This window comes from Larus michahellis, chromosome 2 (assembly GCF_964199755.1).
Source record: "Larus michahellis chromosome 2, bLarMic1.1, whole genome shotgun sequence".
NCBI lineage: Eukaryota > Metazoa > Chordata > Aves > Charadriiformes > Laridae > Larus > Larus michahellis.
This window is the reverse complement of record NC_133897.1, coordinates 49326887-49349739: the sequence shown is the minus strand read 5'-3', so window position 1 is coordinate 49349739 and position 22853 is coordinate 49326887. Positions and strand designations below refer to the sequence as shown.

The 22853-nt window shown below is 42.7% G+C and overlaps 2 protein-coding genes across 3 annotated transcripts in view; both read left to right on the top strand.

Annotated features, from left to right (window-relative positions):
• Window positions 1-13633, top strand: part of KIF15 (kinesin family member 15) — a 40467-nt gene extending 26834 nt beyond the window's left edge. For both annotated transcript variants that reach the window (XM_074575243.1, XM_074575242.1), the window contains 10 exons: window positions 340-462; window positions 1944-2090; window positions 3021-3125; window positions 3421-3585; window positions 4046-4152; window positions 8572-8644; window positions 9183-9220; window positions 10869-11034; window positions 11458-11589; window positions 12075-13633. In XM_074575243.1, coding sequence (XP_074431344.1) covers window positions 340-462; window positions 1944-2090; window positions 3021-3125; window positions 3421-3585; window positions 4046-4152; window positions 8572-8644; window positions 9183-9220; window positions 10869-11034; window positions 11458-11589; window positions 12075-12131 — 1113 coding nt within the window. In that variant the 3' untranslated portion in view covers window positions 12132-13633. The remainder of the gene's footprint in view (window positions 1-339; window positions 463-1943; window positions 2091-3020; window positions 3126-3420; window positions 3586-4045; window positions 4153-8571; window positions 8645-9182; window positions 9221-10868; window positions 11035-11457; window positions 11590-12074) is intronic.
• A 388-nt stretch (window positions 13634-14021) lies between these two features.
• Window positions 14022-20972, top strand: TMEM42 (transmembrane protein 42). The gene is made up of 3 exons (XM_074575241.1): window positions 14022-14185; window positions 19027-19173; window positions 20020-20972. Exons 1-3 carry the CDS (start codon window positions 14075-14077, stop codon window positions 20161-20163), a joined length of 402 nt encoding a protein of 133 aa, XP_074431342.1. The 5' UTR covers window positions 14022-14074; the 3' UTR covers window positions 20164-20972.
• Window positions 20973-22853: the final 1881 nt, after the last annotated feature.

The following is a 22853-nucleotide window of genomic DNA, read 5'->3' as shown; positions in this document are numbered from 1 at the left end:
AAAGGTCCTACAGACACAATGTTGATGAGACATTTCTACATAATACGCTTATCTGTCTTTCTCAATAAAGGTTTTAGTGGTTAATATGTATTGTGACTAATGCATATTAAATTAATGTGTTTCTATCGTTCTGACAACTCATTTCTAACAACATAGCTTGTACAATTTAGCAAGTATGATATATCATTCTGATTTTAGTCATTGACACTGAGATGGTAAACTTCTGTAGTTGTCATCATAAGCTTTGTGATATACATTTACTTGTATTAAGTTTGCCAATTTTCTTTGATAACATGTTTTCCTGAAACATCCTAAAATTTAATTTAATCTTTTTCGTAGTGCAAGTATAATCTTGTTCTGGCTGCAAAAGAAGAAAGCAAAGGAATCATAGAGGATCAGGAAAAGAAGATTGAAGAACTGAGGGAAGCCTTAGAGAGAAAACAAATAGCTGATAACATTGAGGTAAAAACAATAATGTTGATATATTGTGATTATTTGTTCACCAGATGAATTGGATGTGGTTTTGCTTAAAATTCTTGTGTAAAACCTAACCTCATTTTTGTTCAAACTAAAGCTAGTTAAGCTGTTCTTAAAGGAATTTTTCATGGGATACCTGACAAATTCTGTTAAATTATCACATTAGTTGACATAAATATTTTATAAGCTACTTCATAAAAACCTATGCTAAAAGCCTGATTTAATTTTGTTAAGGCCACTAAGGAGTCATCAGCTGAATTTAGTGGCAACATTAGGTGATGCAGCTGAGAAATTAAAATAGGTAGAAGAATACATCATGTTTAATATTATCTCTTGCCCCACTGCTACTATATTCAGTAACATCTTTTCTTTCCTCATAATTTTAACTAAAAGCTCCACCTGCTGGAAACAGGTCTAGGATGCATGGTTGATTCAACAGTGGTTTTGCTTTTTAAAATCGTATTTTTTTTTAAAACTTTCTTTCCTGTTACTGCTCTCACCATTATTTTGATGAACACGTCCATCAGTTAAAACCACCAGCCTCTCCTTACAAGCAATTTCTACAAGATCATCTGTCATATTACATATGCTTAGTCCAATCATATAGCACCAAACAAGTCTTCCAGGGTAGTGTTTGCTTCTCAAAAAACTATTCTTAAATAGATTTCCACTGTGTTTAGTAAACAGACTATCTTCATTAATAAGCATATCTAAATTTGACATTCTGAAATCCTAAACTGAGTTGCCTGCCAAATCTCAGGTTTTGGGGAGGGTTTTGTGGTGTTGTTTTTTTTTTTTTTAAACTGAAGTAACAATTCTTATTACGTTGTTATCCTTGGGTGTATCCAGATCCTGATAAAATCATAGTGTTTCTCCTTCTTTGGCACGGTGTATCAGTTACAAATTTCCTTCATGCTTTCTTGACTGGACAAGAACTACTAATCCAAGGTTGGCATTTAAAATACTAAGTACTGTTTCTCCTTCTAGGTCAACACACCTTGTGTAAGTATGATGCCTTATCACATCGGGTGAGAGTCTAGATTCTAGAATAAATCCAGAGATCTACAGAATAGCAGTGCGCTAAAACTGTGGTCACTAACTCAGCATGGATTAAAATCTGTACATTCTTTTCCAGTTTCTTTTTTAAAGAATCGTATCTTTTTTAAGTGTACATTGTACTTTCAAACAGTGGTTGATTCCAAACATCTTCCACAAGTATCTTAACTGTAACTATACTGTAGGAAAGTTTTTGTTCTGCAACCAAGACAACGGATATGGAAAACGTGCTAAAATAGAAAACTTAGAGATGAATGCTTGCTACAATTCATGATGAAAAAGTGGAGGGAAAAGGGAGATGATTGTAGCTGTCAGCAAACCTGGCAACAATGACAAAACATCTTGAAACAACTGCTGTAGAGTAATAACTTTAACATATCTTTCTTTATTCATCCAATGACTTAAAATAGAGAGATCTTCTGTGTGAAGACTTGCATCATACCACTGAGCAGCTGATAAGACTGACAGAGGCCTCTAAGAAACATGATTCATTGCTTCAGTGCGCGCAGGAAGATATAACGAAGAAAGAAGCTCTAATCCAGGAACTCAGGGAACAGGTAAAGTAAAGAAATTATTCTTCTCAATTGCAGCTTCTGAAAAAGGTTTTACTTGCGTTTTTAGAGCATCTTGTATGCAGTACTCTTGGTGAAGAGCAGTGCTCCTTCCTGTAAAAGCAAAGTAGTAGCTCAAAAGCTTCTGAACAAAGGTTAGATAACCCTTAAAAGCTTTGGAAATGGTGTCTAGAGATCACAAAAATGTTTATTCTGAGAGCAGAGGAAAACTATCGGTACCCAAGGTTATAAGCACTGTAAACCTAGGCGATTACTTTTTTCCTCTGCTTAACACTCATCCACAAACTAATGGAGATAATTGTTGAGCTCCATAAATTATGCAGTCTAGGTGTTATTTGGAGCTTTTGCAGACCAAATAGCTGTTTTAAGCCTTTGTCCAAATTTTAGCTTTTGTTGTCACAACTGTCATAGTGCAATGTAATATGTTTGTGTTGGCAAAAACTCTAATAAGGAGAAGTTATTTTGAAAAGAAGAGTCCTTTTGTCATGTTAGCATATTCCCTTTGAGGAAACTGACTAAATCTATACCAGTAAATTTTTAGCTTGTATCAAATTATGTTTTGATCAGTAATGTTTGCCAGCAAAGTTCATACTAGTTTTTGTGTGCTGGCAAGCCCTTTGAAAGGTAGATTGTGTTAGCAAGGCAAAAAAATCAAATACCAACAATAAAAACAAAATACAGATTAACTACACAGTACCCAGTATATAGTGTATATATGCTTTCAAAAAACGCTGTTACATGCAACTGTTGAATGATTAACAGTTATTAGGTAAATATAGAAAACAATTACGAAAGTGAAGTCTAAGGTAATCTAAAATAATGTGGTGTACTTAAGCTTGCAGATCTGGCCGCTGTTTTCTCTAATATTTTATGTGTATTATGACCTAATTTAATTCTAATTGGTGTTTCAAATAGTTGGACAAAATGACAGAAGAAATGGAGAAGAGGAAGAATGAATATGAACTAAAAATGAAGCAAATAGATTGCTTTGTGGACTCATCTTCAGTAACATTTCCTCAGGTATGGCGTTTGTGAGAGAAACACTTCCATTGTAATGATTGTTAGAACTCATTGAAAGGGACTAATAAACTTTACAGCATAGTTTCAGGCTGGGACCAGAAATGACAGTGTACTGAGAATGGTCAAATCCCATTCACCACGTTTGTAACTTAAATGTATTATTGTTGATCTGTCTGCCCAGAATTTATTAACATTTATTAACGCCTTCCATTAAGTATTAAAACATGTAACCAATACATAGGGGAAATAGTTCTTTACTAATAGTTTGTGGGGTTTGTTTCTTTTAACTTACCAGTGTCCAAAAACTCCCCCGAAATTTGATGTGAATTTGGCAAAGCTCTTGGAAACTCATGAGCAAGAAATAGCTGATCGGAGGGCTTCTGCAATAAATCTGGAGCACCTTGTACATGAACTGAATGAAGAACGAAGAGCTAAAAATGATGAAATCCTAAGGCTGAAGGTACCATATATGAGTTAATCTCTACAGGCAATTTGTAAGGTTAAAATAAGACAGAATACGGAGTTCAGATTTTTAATGAGCTGTGCTCAGTAGCCTGTCCATTAAAGCAGGAGCAGGAGGCAGTTCTTGGTCTTCTCTTTACCTAGGCTGGTAACAAATAGTGACAACTTGCTTGAGATGCCCATATATCACGTTTTCCCAAGGACTGAGTTGTTTCGTGTTCATGAATATCAAATAGTAACATCATTTTTGCTGATGAAACTGTTCTGACTTATTCTAAATCAAGTTTCTAATGAAACTGTAAGTGGAAGGGTGATGCAGATCTCTGCCAGAGAACTGTGCTTGTTTTCTGGCAAATAGTTTTGTCTTCTATTTCACTCAAAACCATGTTCAACTGGAAATAAAAACAGGAACTGCAATTTGGTCTTCAAATAAAATGTTTCCAATTTTACTTACTTAGGACCAATTAAATGAGTTGGATAACTTGCGTCTGGAAATGCAGATATTGGTGGAGAACAACAGGAATTTACAGAGTCTTGTAGAAGCTCAGAGAATAAGCAAGAACAGGTAAAGTAAAATAAAACAAGAAGAACTTGTCTTAACCTGAAGCAATTAAGTAAGATAAATTTACAGTTTTTATTTGAAATACAATCTTACATATTGTTTATATAATTAGAGACTGACTCAGCCTTTTCTCTGAAAATTGTTTAGTGGCTTGTAAACTTCATTGTCTTTAAATCACAAATTCTTAAATACAACAAAGTCTTATACAGGAAATGGAAATAGAATGTAGAATAATTACATGCATAGCCCTTTATGTCAAATAATTACATGCATAGCCCTTTCAGTATATTATCACTTGTGCAGTTATGGATTCAATAGATAGGAAATGTCCAAATGAATTCAACACAAGTTTTAACATAGAAATAAATGGAACCAGTTCTCCATCTTGTTGTTTTTGAGGGTAAGAAATGAACTTCTTCTGAAAAGGTGGTGCACTGCTGCGTGCCTCAGATTGGAGATATTCTGAGGTTTCAAACTGTAATCTGTACAGCTTAGTTTTGGGCAAAATATTTTGGTTTGTGGCTTACCTTTTTTGTTTTTTCGTTGTTTTCAATTTTGTAAAGAATTAAATCTGCTGGTTTACATCTTCTGAAAAGAAATCTTAACTGGTAGCAAGTAATTCTGTTGATAAATATTTAATGACCATTCATTTTTAAGGGGCAATTTAGTAAACGGTAACTTAATGCTAGGTAGGAGGTTTTTTACCTATAAATTTTTTTTTTACCTATTAAATCTATCAAAAAATACTTTTCAGAATTTTTAGCTCTGTTCAATGAAGTATCAGTATTGTCAGTTTTAGAACTGACTTTTTGGTAAGATAAGTATTTAACATAAAAGACCACTATTAAATTTGCAAAATTAAGTATTTCAGTTAGATGCTGAAATTGCAGTTATCCAATTTGTCCTTGCATCATATGTATTGTGCAGTAGTCTTCAATTATGAAGGTATTCATTTGTGGAAAACATTCTGTGCACAAGGTGAAGCAGATCAGGCAGGATACTGGATGATGATGTTGTCTCTAGGGCCTTCTGCTTAGTTTGCAACAGACACTTGAAAGTCTGTTGTGAATTGAAATGGGAATCACAGAAAAACAAGAAGTGGATACTTCACCGTGGAAAACTGGGTTCTGTGGCATTGTTTTTCACAGTTTATGGAGGAGGTTACTTGGACACAATTTTTCACAAAAAAGCATTACTTTTCTGTTCCTCGCTTCCTGGATTCCTGACTTGGGACTTTGAGTTATAATTTTAATAAGCATTAACAATTCCCAGCTGCTGTTAGTTGATGAGAGTTGTGGTTTGAATACACCAAAGGCTAATAGTTTATTGCGTGCTCTCTGCAAAAGCAGGCTTAGGTATCTGAGGTGGGGATATTCACACCAGACACATGCCTTGTACATTTACGGGAGCAGCTGATAGCAGCAGGTAGAAGTTATCTTTTGTGTGGCCCGGTGTTAGAGAGCAAGATGATTTGATCATTGGTGTTACATGTGACAAGTAGATGGGATGTGAGGATCTTGGACTGCATTGGCACATGTATGAGAACACAAGGTGAGACCAAGTGCTCTTTTGGTATTTAGGGTTAGGGCAGGGAAGAGCAAGCTGTAGAGAAAAGGTCAGCCTTCACCTCTGTAACGCTAAGCTGGAGCAGGCTCAGGTCACTACTTTGGAGCTGGTACAGGGTGATCGGTAGTAGAATTTGAAAGGCTCAAGCATAACTAAACCATCCTAAACTTGGAGGTTTTAAAGTTCATTCAGGTATCCACTGAGAATCACAGAATCTTCATGGTTGGAAAGGACCCTTAAGATCGAGTCCAACCAAACAACCTACAATCTCTGCCACTAGAGCATGCCCTGAAATGCCAAATCTAGATGTTTCTTAAATACCTCTAGGGATGGTGACTCAACCACCTCCCTGGGCAGGCTGTTCCAGTGCCTGACCACTCTTTCAGTAAAGTAATTCTTCCTAATATCTAACCTAAACCTCCCCTACCACAGCTTCAGACCACTTCCTCTGGTCCTGTCATTGTTCACCTGGGAGAAGAGGCCAACACCCACCTCTCTCCAACCTCCTTTTAGGTAGTTGTAGAGGGCAATGAGGTCTCCCCTCAGCCTCCTCTTCTCCAAGCTAAACATGCCCAGCCCCCTCAGCCTCTCCTCATATGACCTGGTCTCCAGACCCCTCACCAGCCTGGTAGCTCTCCTCTGGACACGCTCCAGCACCTCAATGTCCCTCCTGTACAGCGGGGCCCAGAACTGAACACAGTACTTGAGGTGAGGGCTCACCAGTGCCGAGTACAGAGGCACGATCACTTCCCCGCTCCTGCTGGCCACGCTATTCCTGATACAAGCCAGAATCCTGTTGGCCTTCTTGGCCACCTGGGCACACTGCTGGCTCATGTTAAGCTGGCCATCCACCAGCACCCCCAGGTCCTTTTCTGCCGGGCAGCTTTCCAGCCACTCTTCCCCAAGCCTGTAGCGTTGCTTGGGATTGTTGTGACCAAAATGCAGGACCCGGCACTTGGCCTTATTAAACCTCGTACAGTTGGCCTCGGCCCATCGATCCAGCCTGTCCAGGTCCCTCTGTAGAGCCTTCCTACCCTCGAGCAGATCAACACTCCCACCTAGTTTGGTGTCATCTGCAAACTTACTGAGGGTGCACTCAATGCCCTCATCCAGATCATTGATAAAGATATTAAACAAAACTGGCCCCAAAACTGAGCCCTGAGGGACGCCACTGGTGACCGGCCGCCAAGAGGATTTCACCCCATTAATCACAACTCTCTGGGCACGGCCATCCAGCCAGTTTTTTTACTCAGTGAAGAGTACACTTGTCTATGCCATGATTCGCCAGCTTCTCCAGGAGAATGCTGTGGGGTGCGGTGTCAAAGGCCTTATCAAAGTCCAGATAGACAATGTCCACAGCCTTCCCCACATCCAGAAGGCAGGTCACATGGTCATAGAAAGAGATCAGGTTGGTTAAGCAGGACCTCCCCTTCCTAAACCCAGGCTGGCTGGCCCTGATCCCTTGGCTGCCCTGCACTTGCCGTGAGAGCTCACTCAAGATGATCCTCTCCATGATCTTCCCTGGTACCAAGGTCAGGCTGACAGGCCTGTAGTTCCCCGGATCCTCTATCCGACCCTTCTTGTAGATGGGCGTCACATTAGCCACCCTCCAGTCATCTGGCACCTGCCCTGTTGACCAGGATTGTTGATAAATGGAGAGAGGCTTGGTGAGCTCTCCCACCAGCTTCCTGAGTACTCTTGGGTGAATCCCATCCGGCCCCATAGACTTATGTATGTCTAGGTGCAGAAGCAGATCATTGACTACTTCCTTCTGGATTATGGGTGGGTTGTTCTGCTCTCCATCCTTATCTTCCAGCTCAGGAGGCTGAGCACCCTGGGGATAGCTGGTCTGACTATTGAAGACGGAGGCAAAGAAAGCATTAAGTATCTCGGCCTTCTCCTCGTCATTGGTTGCAACTTTCCCCCCAGCATCCAGTAAGGGATGGAGATTCTCCCTGGCTTTCTTTTTGTTGATGTATTTATAAAAGTTTTTTTGTTGTCCTTGATGTTAGTGGACTGCTGCAGTTTTATCCAACCATTTGTAAACTGGATGAATTTGGGTGGATTTTGGAAGTGGGCGGTACCGAAATTTAACAATGAAAATATATGATTTTTATTTTAGTTCTCAGTTTTTAGATGTTTTAAGCTGGCATTTAATTAACGTTAACAAAAAACCCACCCGCACCTACACATACCCTCTGACTGAGGCTGTTTACACCAGATATAAAAAATAAATCACCCTAGCTAGGTATGTTGGCAAAGACTAAGTTACTGAAAATAGCTATCTTTTATAATTGCATAAAATTACAATAACTGTTAATCAATTAAGTTCTTGCCTTATGGCACACTGTAAGAATGAAGTGGTCTCAGTCATGTGTTGGTTTGGGGATTATTTTAATTTTACGGTGTTTACTCGTCTCCATCTAATATTTATTAAAAACTAACAAGTTTCCAAGTCTTCTGAATATAAAAAATCTTTTACTTCTTAACTTGCCAAGACCACTGAGCAACCATCTTGTAGGAAGGAGTTGCTTTCTGCAGTCTGTATGCACATGAATGTCATGAATTAATAAAATACCTCAATCCCGAAGCTGTTTAATACACAGTTGCATTGTTACTACATTTTTAATTGTTTTCTTTGAAACATCAGTTTCTCTGTACTCTAACAAAGAAAAATGTGATGTTATTGGAATATAAAACTTCAAACCCTTCCAGAGTTGTTTCATGATGTTTCGTATTTGAGTACAAACATGTATCAAGACAGCTACACACACTTACTGTTTTAATCTGGATAAGGTGTTGTTTTTACAACTGGCTTCCTCTGTGATAAACTCTCCTCATTCTTGGATTTCCTAGTGACCAGAAACTTCCTGATGTTCAGTATCTCAAAGAGAAAGAGGAGGAGATTGCTGAAGAACGATTCGCTAAGGTATACGTCAGTTGTGGTTTACCTTCTGTGAAGTTTTAACATGTCTTCTTCTATTTCATGGCAGTGAAACAAACACTGATTTCTAGTGAATTCTAATAAACACAGAGTCTGATGCTTCTATCTTGGTCTAACGCTGATGAACTGGGCGTCAGATTGCACAATAAGCAAAACCAGATTCAGATCACTAATCTGAAGATCCATCTCTGCAGAGCTGGAAAGTGAGGATTGTGTCGCTTGCTATAGCCAGGGCTCTGCCCAAGGGAAGTGAATGTCACAGCAGACGTTGCCATGGATCTGCCAGACAGAAGAACCCCCTCTTAAAGCTCTGCTTGTATGAACGGGCAGATATTGCTGTGGGCCACTTGTGCTGGCATGAAGTTGGCAATATGTGCATATAGCAAAGACATGAACTTACTAGACAGTACCATGATTTTGGTAGGATCTGGAATGAGATACACATCATCAGTTGTGACAAATAATTTTAAATATATGGATATTAAACATTAAGAATGTCACTAATATTTTTGAACTTTTACAGAATAGAGCAATGGAGGAGATGCTGAAAATCAAAGCAGAGTAAGTTTAAATATTTTTCATTCAACTGGAGACTCGTATTAAGCTTATTAATACCAAAAAGGTGTATTAAAGCAATAAAAGTCCAAGATCTGGAACTATAAAAGATGTAGTTTGGAAATGTTTACACTTCTGCAGGACATACTGAGTTCTTACTCTTTCTCATCAGTAGGTGGTAGTATCACCTATTACTACATTTTCTAAAAGTAGTATTATATCAGGAAAATACCCTGAAATAGGTGGAACCATAGAAAAACTTAGATTGGAAGAGATGTTCTGAATTGTTTAAAATTGTCTATACCATAGGGCTTTTATTTTTCTTTTATATGCAGTCAATTCTAAGCATGTTCATTTTCAAATGAAATTGAAATACTACTGTTCATTTCTTTATTGATACTGTAAATCTTTTCAGTCTCATTCTTTGCTCTTTTATGTTATTTTTTTTGTGCTTCAGCTTGTATAATGAAAATTGTTTATTATTAGAGGATTCCTAGATTGTTTGCATTATTGTGCAAGTAGTCCTAGAAATTCAAGTGTTTCGCACCTTGGATGGCTAGTAGTCAAGAAATAAAATACTGAATTAGTAGATAAACATCGGTTTGAAAATGCTACCCCTGTTATTCTTTTCCGAATCTGTATTGCTTCAGGATTCATAGTGGCTGAATATCCTAATATTTGACTTATTTACATTTCATGGAATGCTTTCTATGTAAATAACTTATCTTCATCCTTGTAAGTTTTACGAACATGGTCATTTCAAAAGTAATTAATACTAAATTTTCCAGAAGCCCTAGTCTTTATTAGGGGTTCCTTTGCTATTTGGTGCCTTGAGTTTTCATACCTGTCTGGCCTCTGAAATAGGCTTTATAGTGGTGTTAGTCTCATACAAACAAATAACATACACAGAGGAAAGGGATTCTTTTGTCATCAAGAAAATGTCTTGACAAATGCAGCAAGTGAATACTGTTTTCATACAGCAGGTCTTAAACACCAGGCTTCAGTGAAACAAAACTGATGACAAAAACATTTTAATTTATGCAATATTTGAACAGATATGCAAAATCACTAAAGTTCATATAATCAGTAGACGGGCTGCTAATTTTGATGGCGTGGTTTCATATTCTGTGAGCCTGATAGAATCAAAACACTGTCAGCAGAAAAGACGTCTGTCTAAAATGGTGGTCGTTCTGTTACCAGGCCAAACAAGCTCAGACCATCTCTGAGCTGTTCAGAAATGCTTCTGAGCAACAAGGCTATTGGGGAAAAGCCATATGCAAACAAGCAATTTAGGGGAAACTTGAAGAGCAACGAAGTTCATCTGGCAAATTTACATGCCTTAAATGAATTCTTAGTGTTCTTGCTGGTGAAGCTTCTGTTTTCTTTCATGAGTGGACTTGTATGGAAACAGCATACTTCCCAAATTGAAGAGCATCTCCAAAACACCGATTAGTGACGTGATTGTATCAAACTCAAGATCTGTGAAGCAGAATGCAATTTTTCCTTATGTTAGCACTGAGTTCTAGGGAAAATAAATTGTCTTAAAAGGATATTTTTAGAAGAGGCTTCCTACATGTCCAAGGATGACGTACTAATTCAGCTTTATGTCGTTTATGTTGTTTTTTAATATTATATGATGCTTTTATATTGGCAGATTAGAAGACACCAAAAATACCCTCAAAATCAAAGAGAATATTTGTCTTGAAATGACTCTGGAGATGGAACGGACAAGAGCTTTGGAGATGAAAGCATTTCATGAAAAAGAAGAAATTAGATCAAAACTGGAGGAAACATATGAAGAGAGAGACAGAATTGGAAAGGTTCTATATGTATTTTTTTTTTATTGTCTTTACACTAGAATCTTATTCAGTGGAGGTAGAGCTGTTGCTAATTGGACAACATTCTGAATTAATTAGCAATCAACTGCCACTGAAAATGTTTTGTCTTGCAGTTTAGTTGTACTTGTAATGCTGTTTCCTGCACTAGTGGAACTCTGGGTACGGAAATCACTGTTGCAATTCATAATACAAATCGAATGGTGCTTTTGCCCTTTAGAGGAATCTTAATGTAGTACCTAAGGAGACCTAAGACAAATAAGTATTTCCTGAATGAACCAACTCTTGCATCATATGTTACAACAAACTGAAATGTTAGTATCTTAATGGTTCTAAAGAAGCTATTTCTTCTGAAAAGAGAAGGAGGGGCTACAGTTAAGATGTACGCAATGCATTTATTAATTACAGGAAATGGACTTGCTAAGGAAGCAAGTTGACTTTCTTGCTGAGGAGAATGGGAAATTGCTTGGTCATCAAAACCTAAACCAGAAGATTCAGTATCTTGTGAAACTTAAGAAAGATTACGCTAAACTTACAGAGGTAAGTTGCAGAGCAGAATACAGATGAAGTAATGGCCTGACATAGGAGATAAGCTTTGATAATGAGACCTAAAATTCTTGCTTTTCTGTTGGAAAGTAACAGATATCTCGTATTTTATGCAGTTGTGTAGGTCATGGCTGGTCTGTCTCCTCACAGGCCCCAGGGAAGAATCACCCCATTTTAGTGTATAAAACACTTTTCCTTGAAACTTTTGTACCTTGCCAAGAAAAAGCTTTCTTACTGGGAAAACACCTGGATTTTTGTTTCCTTTTGTGTTTCCATTCAGGTTCCTACCTCTTCTGAAATGGTATGTTTTCCCCCAGAGCCAAATTTTAAAAAGCACTATTTCTTTGTGATTTTTTTTTTTTTTTTAGCTTAACATAGGGTGTTTTTACTGGGTTAAAATCAATTTAGAAATATGAAAGAAGTTTCCTTAATATGAAAGAAGTAGTCCTTAATACCCCCGTGTTTTTTCTGTTTTACAGGAGACTGAAAAACTGCGAGTTGAAAATGCTTTTTTGAAAGAATCAAAAAAAATGTGATGCATGTAGACTATAATGCTATAATGACACAAACAAAACTGCAGAGCCATATTTTTAAAGTCTACAGAATAAGTAAAAGCCAGTCGTCAAACTTGACTTTTGCTATGTTCCTAGAGTAATCGAGTATTTTAGTTCCTGGATTTTATGCTGATAATAACTTTTAGTGAAGAATTTTATGCCAGCTAAGTAGGCAGCTTTCAATGACATTTTAACACCTTCCTATAATTTTTCAAAAACTGATTTTGTGTAGGTGCTGGAAGATACTTCCTTAAACTTTTGTACCTTGTCAAGGAAAAATTTCTCACTGGGAACACACCTGGATTTTTGTTTCCTTTTGTACTTTTATTCAGGTTCCTACCTCTTCTGAAATGCCACATTTTCCACCAGAGCCAAATTTTAAAAAGCACAGTTTCTTTGTGTTTTTTTTTTTTTTAGCTAAACACAGGATATTTTTACTGGTTTAAAATGAATTTTTCAAATTTATTAACTATTAATACTTATGAGTTGCTTAAAAATTGTCATATTGAAGTTGGTTCAATAAAGCACAAATGTGAATTTAGTAATAGACTTGTAAATACTACTATAAATATCTTTTGCCTTTGTATTCTTTTCTTTCTCTATTTGAAATTAAAATGCTTTTTAAACATTTTTCCCCAGTGTAAACTTCAAGCAGACTTCTATATTTTCATTGCAGGAAGTTCTTTTGAAGTATTTTGCAACCATTTCCTTATCAAACAAAAGTTAGAAATGTTAAGAAACAAGATGTGAAAATATGCAGAACACTTTAGGGAGTATAGCATAAGTTCATTTAATCACACTTAAGATTTATTGCAAATAACTGAAACTTTTATTAGTGGAACACAGAACATTTTTATATTTTTATATACCAGTATCAAATGCTTGTTGTGTTTAGCTTTTTTTTTTTCTACAGTCATTCTAATTTTGGCTACTTTGTACGATACTGCTTTTGCCCACAAGCAGTGGGGCAAAAGGGAATGAAGAGGAAGACGCATGTCAAGTAAAGGGCCAAGATACCTGGTTGGGGCTCTTTGGTGTTTGAGGGAAAGAAGAATTTCCCCCAGCTTATCTATGAATTTTAAAGTTGCTTAATCCTGCATGTTTGTTTCCACTTGAACTTTGATGTGGAGTAGAAAAGTAAAACAAATGACCTTAATCAGGGGAGGTTTGTTTTTCTGTTGGCAAGTAATAATAGAGATCAGAAATAACTAATGATCATTACTAGCAATCTTAAGGGGTTTGTCTTGGACCACAAAGCTGTTGTCTTGTGTGGCTTTTGTTGTTGTTGTTCTGGGTTTACAAATGTTCCTTAGAGCACCTCTCTGTCTTACCTGACTTTTCTGGACTGTTTCCATGCAGGCAGGGTTTTCTACCCCTCCCTGGATGTGGAGGCATGGTCCCTGCTCTATGTCCCTGAGCCTTTCTCTGTGTTGTACGTCTACCATCGGAGTTATATCGTTCTTGTACTCTTTTTTTAAATAAAGTCTTTGTATATAAATGAAGATTGCACATGTGCATTTTTCTTTCCCCTTTAGCAACACTTCAGTAATGGCTTCAAACTGGCTGAGGGTAGATTTAGATTACACATTTGGAAGAAATTCTTTCCTGTGAGGGTGGTGAGGCACTGGAACAGGTTGCCTAGGGAAGCTGTGGATGCCCCATCCCTGGAAGCGTTCAAGGCCAGGCTGGATGGGGCTTTGAGCAGCCTGGTCTAGTGGGAGGTGTCCCCGCCCATGGCAGGGGCGTTGGAACTAGGTGGTTCCCTTCCAACCCGAACCATCCCGTGATTCCATGAACGCGCCCCGCCTCGGCCGCCCTCTCCCTCCCCACCCGTCCCGGCGCAGGGGCGGTGCCACCTGGGGCCGCGCCCCGGAAGGCGGCTCGGCGGCGGGCTCGGAGGGGCGGCGGGCGCGACTGGGCCCGGCATGCGGGCGGGCGGCGGGGTGGCGGCAGCGGCCGCGGGGCTGCTGGGGGCGGCGGCGGCCGCCGCGGCGAAGCTGGCGCTGGGGCCGGGCGGGCAGGCGGCCGGAGGCTGGGTAAGGAAGGAGGAAGTCGGTGGAGGGAAGCGGCTGCCGTGCGGCCGGCCCCCCCCGCGCCGCCCGCCACAGGCGTTATTTAGCCGCTATACAGCCGTTAGGGCTCCGCTTCTCGTCGCAGCGTCCGTGATGGGGAGGAGACGGGCTGGTTCTTCCTGCTGCTGCTCCAGGGGTGTCCCCTGCACTCGCCTTCGGAGGGGTTTGCTGGGAAACCGGGGCGGTGCGGGAGAGCCGGGCCGTGAGTCACCTGAGGGAGCCCGGCCTGCGAGCTGCGCCAGGGCTGAGTAATGGTGGCAGTGCGGATAGACAGCAGGCTGGCAGGAGCTGGTCTGCTGGGATGTGAAAGAGCAGAAATTCCCAAGCACGTCATGGCGATGCCTGAAACCAAACCTACCTCTGAAAACACCTTTGCAGTGGCTTTACGTCGGTTTTACTTTAAAAGCGGGGTGTTGGTACACTTGGGCATCAAGCGCTAGTTTTCAGCCCTCAGCTTTAGGCAAATAAAATCTGCTTTTCTCTTGACACTTGCTCTATTTGTGTTGTGGCAGGAGCCGGGAGGTGGAGCAGTTGATTTCCGCCGTGTGGCTCAGCTCCTCTGGCGAGCTCTCCTTGGGTGTTTGTAAGGCACGATCTTTATCCGTGTTTCTCACCTTGGGTGTTTGTAAGGCACGATCTTTATCTCAGTCCGTGTTTCTCAAACCTCGTTATGCCTAAGGTCACGCGGGACGGCTGGCCTTTCACCTCGGGCACCCGGTGTCCTCACCAAGAGAGGTCAGCTCTCGCACAGGCACGGCTGAGGTGGAGAAGTACACAAGGTTGTGTGTGAGTGGGGAGACGCTGAGGTAGCGTACGCGTATCGTAAAAGCACATCGGGGAGACGCTCATTTAGGTATAGGGCAGGGGTGGTTATTCGTGTGGCAAATGGACATTTGGACTTGAAATCCAAAGGAGAACCCACAAGAGGAACTTGATCTGAAAAAAATCCGGCCTCGCATCAGGAAAAAAGAAAATCGACTTGTGTTGTTATTAGAGATGGTTAAAAAGGCAAAAAACTCACTGCTCACCAATTCTGTTGATCGTTTCTGATATAGCAGGGAGAATCATAAAATTTAAATCCTGATATTCTTCCCAATCCCCTCCAAAAAGATTGCTCTCTCCACTGACAGAAAAGGAGAGCATGGAATTACTGAAAATATTGACAGTGTCTTTTCTGAATATTTTTCTCCTTTGAAATTTATAGAAATACTGCCCATTTGATGGGATTTTTTTTGGTGGGTTCTGGTTGGGTTTTTTTGAGGGTGCTATGACAAAGTGGAGCGTCATTGAGTGTTGCCAGCAGGTTGAGGGAGGTGATCCTTCCCCTCTGCTCAGGACTGGTGAGGCCACACCTGGAGTGATGGGTCCAGTTCGTGTCTCTCCAGTACAAAAGTGAGATGGAGCTACTGGAGAGAGTCCATCAAAGGGACAATGAAGATGATGAAGGGACCGGAGCATCTCTCCTATTAGGAAATGCTGAGAGAGCTGGGATGGTTCAGCCTGGAGAAGAGAAGGCTCAGGATAGATCTCATCAATGTGTATAAATACCCGAAGGGAGGGTGCACAGGGGATGGAGCCAGGCTCTTTTCAGTGGTGCCCAGTGACAGGACCAGAGGCGATGAGCAGCAGCTGAAACACAGGAGGTTCCCCCTGAGCATCGGGAAACACCTTTTCACTGTGAGGGCAACCAAGCACTGGCACAGGTTGCCCAGGGAGATCGTGGAGTCTTCATCCTTGGAGATATTCAAACACTGCCTGGACACGGTCCTGGGCAACATTATCTAGGAGGTGGGGGGTTGGACGAGATGATCTCTGGAGGTCCTTCCATCCTCAACCACGCTGTGATTCTGTGATTATGTTTCTTTTTTCTGAACAAATTGGTTCTTCCAATTACTTTTTTCAGGTCCATTCTAGGTGGCAATTGTGAACTAAATTAATCAGTTTAGCTGTAAAACTAATAGTTTAAGTAAATGCCATAATCTTCTTACTAGTTTAAATTGCATAGGACTGTGGAAGTTTAAACGTTTCAGAGTGCTTGCTGTTTGAATCCTGCACGCTTGCTACGAAGGCATTTCTGCAGAGCAGCCACAAGGTGACGGAGATTCAGGGAGTTTTGTATTTGAGGAAGAACTACAGAAATCTGAAAATAAGTCTAAAGAGAGTGGCCATCACTTGTGCAGCATGGAAAGCGGCAGCAAATGTTAAAAGTGTATTGACGCTTCTAAGAGGTTATGACGTAGGGTAGGAGGAAGCTTAATGGCAGCACAAAGATGGATTTCCTGGGTAGAAGGACGTGTAGTAGCCTGACCAGGAGAGGGGTCATTTCACTGGAACAAAAGTTTTCCTTTACTTTCCCCTCTCCCCTGCCAAACTTCATCTAAAATGACTTCTGCCACTTCAGGAGTGATTCTGGATTATCTGAAATGTACACTGAAATTAATCTCTTGTTAGAAAAGCAATCAGAACAGTAATCCTTGACTCACTGGGCTGGCATGGCTGAGCCCTTGGCAGGGGAAGAATTTATGCTTCCCTCCTTCCTTGTGGGGAACACCTGGGGATGTTCCTGTCTCTGCGCCTGCGTGCCATTGCAATGACCACTCCTCTGCCCGGGATGCGGAGGAACTTGACCTCTCTCTGGAAAACCTTCCTTCTGGGCATATGCCACCTGTGCAGCTGGTTTCCCTGGCTCTGCAATAGAAGACGATTGGAAGAAGAACCCATGGGTTCAGGGTCACTTTTAAAGGTAGCCTAGCTGCTGTAATGGTGGGAACCAGCTTTGCTGCAGCACTGATAGACTCATGGACCAATTCAGGTCGGTCAGGACCTCTGGGTGTCTAATCCACACTTCTGCAACAGGTTGCTCATGACCTTCTCCAGTCAAGCTTTGCATATCTCCAAGGTTGGAGAGCCCCTGACCTTTGTCCCAGTGTTTGATCACCTTTGTTTTCCCTTGTATCAGATCAAAACTTCACTGGTTCCAACATTTACTTGCTGCCTCTTATATCCCAGCGCACCTCAGAGAAGAGCCTGGCTGGGCTCCATCCTCTCTACACCCTCTGGTGGGTGGTTGAAGACAGTAACAAAATCTCTTTTTCTTAAGGCTTTTTTTCCCAGCAGCATACCTTGGTAGGCTCTTGCTGATCCAGAAAAGAATATACTGAATTTAGGTGAAACACAGAGAATTGTTATCCCCTCTCATCTCTTTGTTCTCAAGTCTGCCTACCCACTAAAGGCTTATGTGGACATACACAACTGCACTGAGCAAGGGCTAAAGGGGAAGCCAGGAGGCAAACTCCATCCCACTGTGAGCCATAACACAGCAGCAGCAGGTTTCTTCCTCAGAAGGCCAGTAGCAGCTGGGCATGGTTGTCCCTCTCTGCAGAATTTGCCACTGCGGTGGTGGGAAAGCAAAGTGCTTCACAGGTGGGAATTGTTTGGCATCATTTACTGTTGCCCTGATAAAGTTGGAGACCATTGCCGTAAGCAAGGCAAAATGAGGCTGAACACCTCAACTGTCCCTCTCTGGGATGGGGTCAGCCTCAGAGAGCTTGCGCCAGCCATCGAGCAAGGTTTTTGCTTTACAGCCTTTTCCTTTTAACCTTGTGCTTGCTACATCACTTGCTTCAAAACTCCCTGTGGCCTCCCCTAGCTTGTGGTTAACAATTTCTTCTTCAGAGTGGGAGCAGAACACAGTTGGAGGTCCCCATTGATTTGGGTGGCTGGCAGGGGCCCACAGTGCAGCTGTTCCTGCGGGGCAGATGCCACCTCTTAGCTGTGTTTGGTGGTGGCTTTGTACCTACATCTCTTGTCTGCTTCAAGATAGATCCCACCACGGACAGAGAGAAGTGACAGGCCATAAAGGCATGATCAGTATGGGCTTACACAAAGCCTGGCTGTACCTTGCCCTCATGTGCTCCCTAAGTGTTTGCAAGAGTCAGTGATCTGCCTGTGATTTCCTCCCTTGGTGTCTTCACGTAAAGTACACGACACCTGGGGGTTAGGGAGATGTCCACAGCAACTAAAACTATGGGGTTGGGGCGAGATTGCCAATGGTGAAGGCTTTTAATGCAAAACTCTGGCCTTTTTCCAGGCTGAGGCTGTTACATGTCATGTCAGGTTGTCTAAGGACAGAGATCTTTCTTGAAAACCTAGTTGGCCTTGAAGGACCTTGAATGCAGAGGTGGTCTTGTTGCTGCTAAACACTGGAGCAGAGAGCTCTCAGTAAACCTGCCTTCCAGTGAGCATGCAAAATAAGACGTGAAGCCTCTCAGCTCTGACTTTCCTCGCAGAGGACCCTGCTCTGCCCTCGCTGTAGCAGTAAGGCAGGCCAGGTCACAGGAGGTGATGAGGACCAGTGCTTTGGGACCACACTGGTCTCAGCCCGAACTCACAACTGATGGGTCCTGGACCACATGCGGCACCAGCACGTACAGCTTCATCATTCCTCTCTGGCAGGGCTGAATTCTGCCCTTTTCCATACATCTAGCAACAGGTGAAGGGCATTTTGCTGGATTGCGTGTGCCCCACGTCAAGATCTTGAGAGCTTTCTGGAGTTTGGCTTCTGGCATGGCAGCTGCTGTACACTGTCCTGGCACTTCCCAGGACTGGACTCACAGCTGGACATGCTAGGGTCACACTTCATCCAGGGCTGTTTCCTTGCTTCTCTTTCCTTCTGCAATTTAATATATTCATCCTCATGTAATAGCAGCCCACACTGTTAGGTTTTGCTCCAAAGTGCTCATGAAATAGTGAGCGTGAATGAGGGGTCAGTGAAAATACACAGGTTTTTCTCTTTCGTCCTACAGCTGCCTGTGCTGCTTCGCATCGGCTGTGTTGGCTTGGTGTTTGCGTGCAATGCCGTGATGTGGACGGTCTTTGCAAAAGCCCTGCGACTCTCCTCCTCCTCAGCCGCTGCCTCTGTGACAACGACAGCCTCCAACTTCATCTCTTCGGTGAGTAGATCCCTTCCCTGGGCGCTAAAGCCTGGAGGAGCACAGCGATGTGGAAACGGTCACACTGGACACTCATCTCCCAGTGCGACTGGCATTGCTGGCCACAGAGGGAGAGTTACAGGCAGTTGTGAAATGATTGTACTGGGCCTCAGCTGCTCTGACAGTTGTTCACAGCAGAGACTGTAGGACTTATCTGGGTGGTGCAGGAGGAAGGACGCTGGTGCCCAACGTAGTGTCTTGCAGCAGCTGTAAGGTTTACTGAGCTTTCCTAATTGCCAGCGAGAGCTGCAGCTGAGAGCTTTACTTTGTTTTACTTTTCTTTTGCAACACCTCACCTGTGACAAGCCAAAGCCACCCTAGCTGGGCGTGAAGACACGGCACCTCTAGTGACAGCAAGAGCATTTTTGACCTGCATGTTTTTTCTTCTCACTTTCCACTCTCAGCAGCTGTCAGTCTTTGTTTCTATGCTCTGACAACTCACAGCCAGCTCGTAGTGGTGTCCAAAACTCAAGTCAGTGGTGCCCATTTTTTTATTGACTGGAGGCACCCAGTCAACTGGACATTTGGCTCACGAGAGGTGCTGGGAAGGCAGGAAAGCACACGCACATCTGCCAAAATCCTGTTCTGGGACCACAATATGGCTGTGCTTCCAGGCTGGATTGTAGAGTAGGTCATCTCCAGCATCACCTGCAGCAGCTGTTTCTCTTGGTGGTCCCAGCAGGACTTTCCTCAAGCAGGTTTTTTCCTGGGCTGGCTCTCCCAGCAGAAGTCCCTTCAGCTCTGGCAGCACAGGAAGCTTTGGGATGGCTCAGACCAACAAAGCTGTGTCTCTGTCTTTCCCTTCAGGCCATGCTGGGCAAGCTTCTCTTCGGGGAGACGTGGACGCCTCTGTGGTGGGTCGGCCTCACCGTGACGCTCTGTGGCCTCATGCTGCTGCACACAGCTGCGCCCCAGCCAGCGTGGCTCCCGGCAGAGAAGAAGGAGGCGTGATGGCTGTCGGAGGGGGCACAGTGCCATGCTACCCCTTGCCCTGAGCCAGCCTACTTCCGGCCATGGACTTGCTAACCCTGCTTACCTGCTGATCTGCCAACTTGCAAAGTCACGCTGGCCGCATCTTTCCCGGCAGTGGTGTGGTGGCAGTGACAGCCTCAGAGGGAGCTGGTCCGCTCTGAGTCAGTATTTTGGAAATCAGGGCCAGAGGCTTATCAGCCACTCCCCCTTTTCACACCCTGCGGCTGCAGAGCTTTCCCAGTTCAGGGAAGGCTGAAAGTAAACATGGTGGCTGTAGAAGGTTCCTGTGCATCAGTACTTTTCCATAAAAGGACCCTTCCCGAAATAGAAAAGCAATCAGAAGTAGACACTGAGGGCAGATAATACTTCTTCTCTGCTGTTTCTGACTTTCCTCTCTGCCTCTTGAAATGGCCCCGTACCTGCCCTAAGGTCCTGCTGCCTGGAAGGCTGCGGAGCCTTTCATTAATTCCTTCAGCTTCCCCTGTCAGTCACATATACCTTTTAATTTGCCATTTGTATCTGTGGCCTGTAATTGCCGCTTACCCATTCCCGACATGTTACTCACTGTAAAGTTGCTGCTCTTTCCTTTAAACTTAACCAGGATGGGGTTTTAAATCACCATCCAGGGTTTGTGTAGATGAAACTGTAGTTTTGGGAGAATACAACAGGCTGCATGTGAACAGGCAGCTGCTTTCACTGAGTGTCCATGTTCAACACCCTCCCCCCGACTTGCTGAAGTTGGCAATTTTGTTAACATTTGGTAAAATGGAGTCTTAATGTTTTTTTTACACCTCTGGATGATGCTGATTCCTATTTGTGTGATGTGATCAATGTGGTACCCACTCACGTGCAACATTTAGGGTCAATGGTGACTCTGTGGTCAGGATGAGATGCCTGTTGACACACTCTGTGTGTCAGGAATCATCAGTTCTAAGGCATTGACTTATTTCCCATGCCCACACATCTTGTTTTACTTGGGAATTTTTTAGTTGCAATCCTAATCGAGAAATATAATGATGCCTAGAAACGTGTGCATCATGCTGGTGATATCACTCGTTTGCTCTGGGCTTGCCAGATTGTCTCTGTCTTCGGTAACCACAGAAAGTGAGTCACAGTTGTGGCATGTGCAGAAAACCTAAGGACACGTTTCTCCAAGCTTCCGTATCAGAACCTGTTGGGTTTGTCATGACTGGAAGATCTGCGCCATGTCCAGCAGAAGTGTAAAAATAGACTTGCGAGTGGAAATGCCACTGGAGTAGGCATGGTGCCTTTTCCTTCCTTGTATCAGAAAGGTGAAAAGTCAGCGTCCCCAGAAGGCGGCGGGAGCTGTTTGCTCCAAGTCCTGTGCTTCAGGAGAGCATCCTAGGTCGTCACATCTGGCACCCATGTCCCAGGAGGGGCAAAGCCTTTGTCTCTTCCCTCAGTGTGCTCATAAGTCTTCCCCTCCAAAGAGAGGAGCCGCCTATGTGGTGGGGAAATGGGCAGAGTGCTCTGAGTGCCTTTCCTCCTTACCAACATGGGTCTTTGCACCTGAGGAGCTCTTTGGGTAGCAGCAGAGAGAGAAAGAGTGGGACATGTCCAGCCACCTGGGAAGCAGGAACTTGGCACAGTGACCTGGCATCCCTCACATAGGTCTGCGGAGATGACAATCAGGAACTATGCATTCCAAAGTACATCAGGTCTCCTTAGCCTTTCATAGATGATGAAGAAGTCATGAAGGCTGCAAGGCGCATTTGTTTGCCCTTGTTATTAACTCTCAGCCAGCTGTAAGCTGTGGCCGCTTTTGCGCAAACAGCAGGAGAAGGATGAGACTCTCTCCTCTTTGGTTAATTTGGCTGTTACCCCTCCTCCTAGCAAGCCTTTTGGAAAGTTTGTTAGCATGGACTCTCTCAAAACTGACATTTCTTTATTACAGTCATTGTTGGAGGTCAAGGTCTAGGAGATGTTTGCACATGTACAGGAAGCGTAGGCAGCGTTTTACTTGGTGGAAGTACGTAAATGAGGGCTGTAAATTCGCTGCTCTAAGTACTTGAAGGTGGGAATGGAAATGAGTTTTCCTCCAATCCTGTGGGAGGAAAAGATTGCCGAGCAGAGTGCGTTTTTTGGCAGAATCCCTCTGTGTGCACAGGGTTTAGCCCACATCTGCTGGTGTTGCTTGTCAGCGTGGTGCCAGGGCTGCAAGGACAACTGCAATTGCCGTACGGCGAGGCAGTGCACTTCTGATAGATGGTTCATGTGTGGGCATCCAAAATGTGGCTGAAGGTACCCGCATTTCCAAATTAAAACACTGTCCAAAGCTCAGTGGCTGAAATTTAATATTTATAGATATTTTTAGACCACACACACACACAAAAAAAAGTGATGTGAGACTAAGGAGTGAGCTGCATTTGAAGAGTGAACGGTTCAAATGTGGTAGACCTTGTAAGGTGGCTGAAGACCATAGCTAACTGTACGACCTTGGTTTACCAGGGCAGAAGGTGGGTTATCCTTATGCAGGAAATACAGTAGTGTGCTTGCATGGAGTTTTTCCCCGCTCGAACCGAGGTGTTTTTAGAGAATAGTCTCGGGCACACATTCCGCTCAAATTCCAGCAAAATATGCTTTTGTTTGCACATCTTCCGGGTTTTGGCTGTAATGAGTCTTTTCCACACCTTCCCCTCATTCTCAAA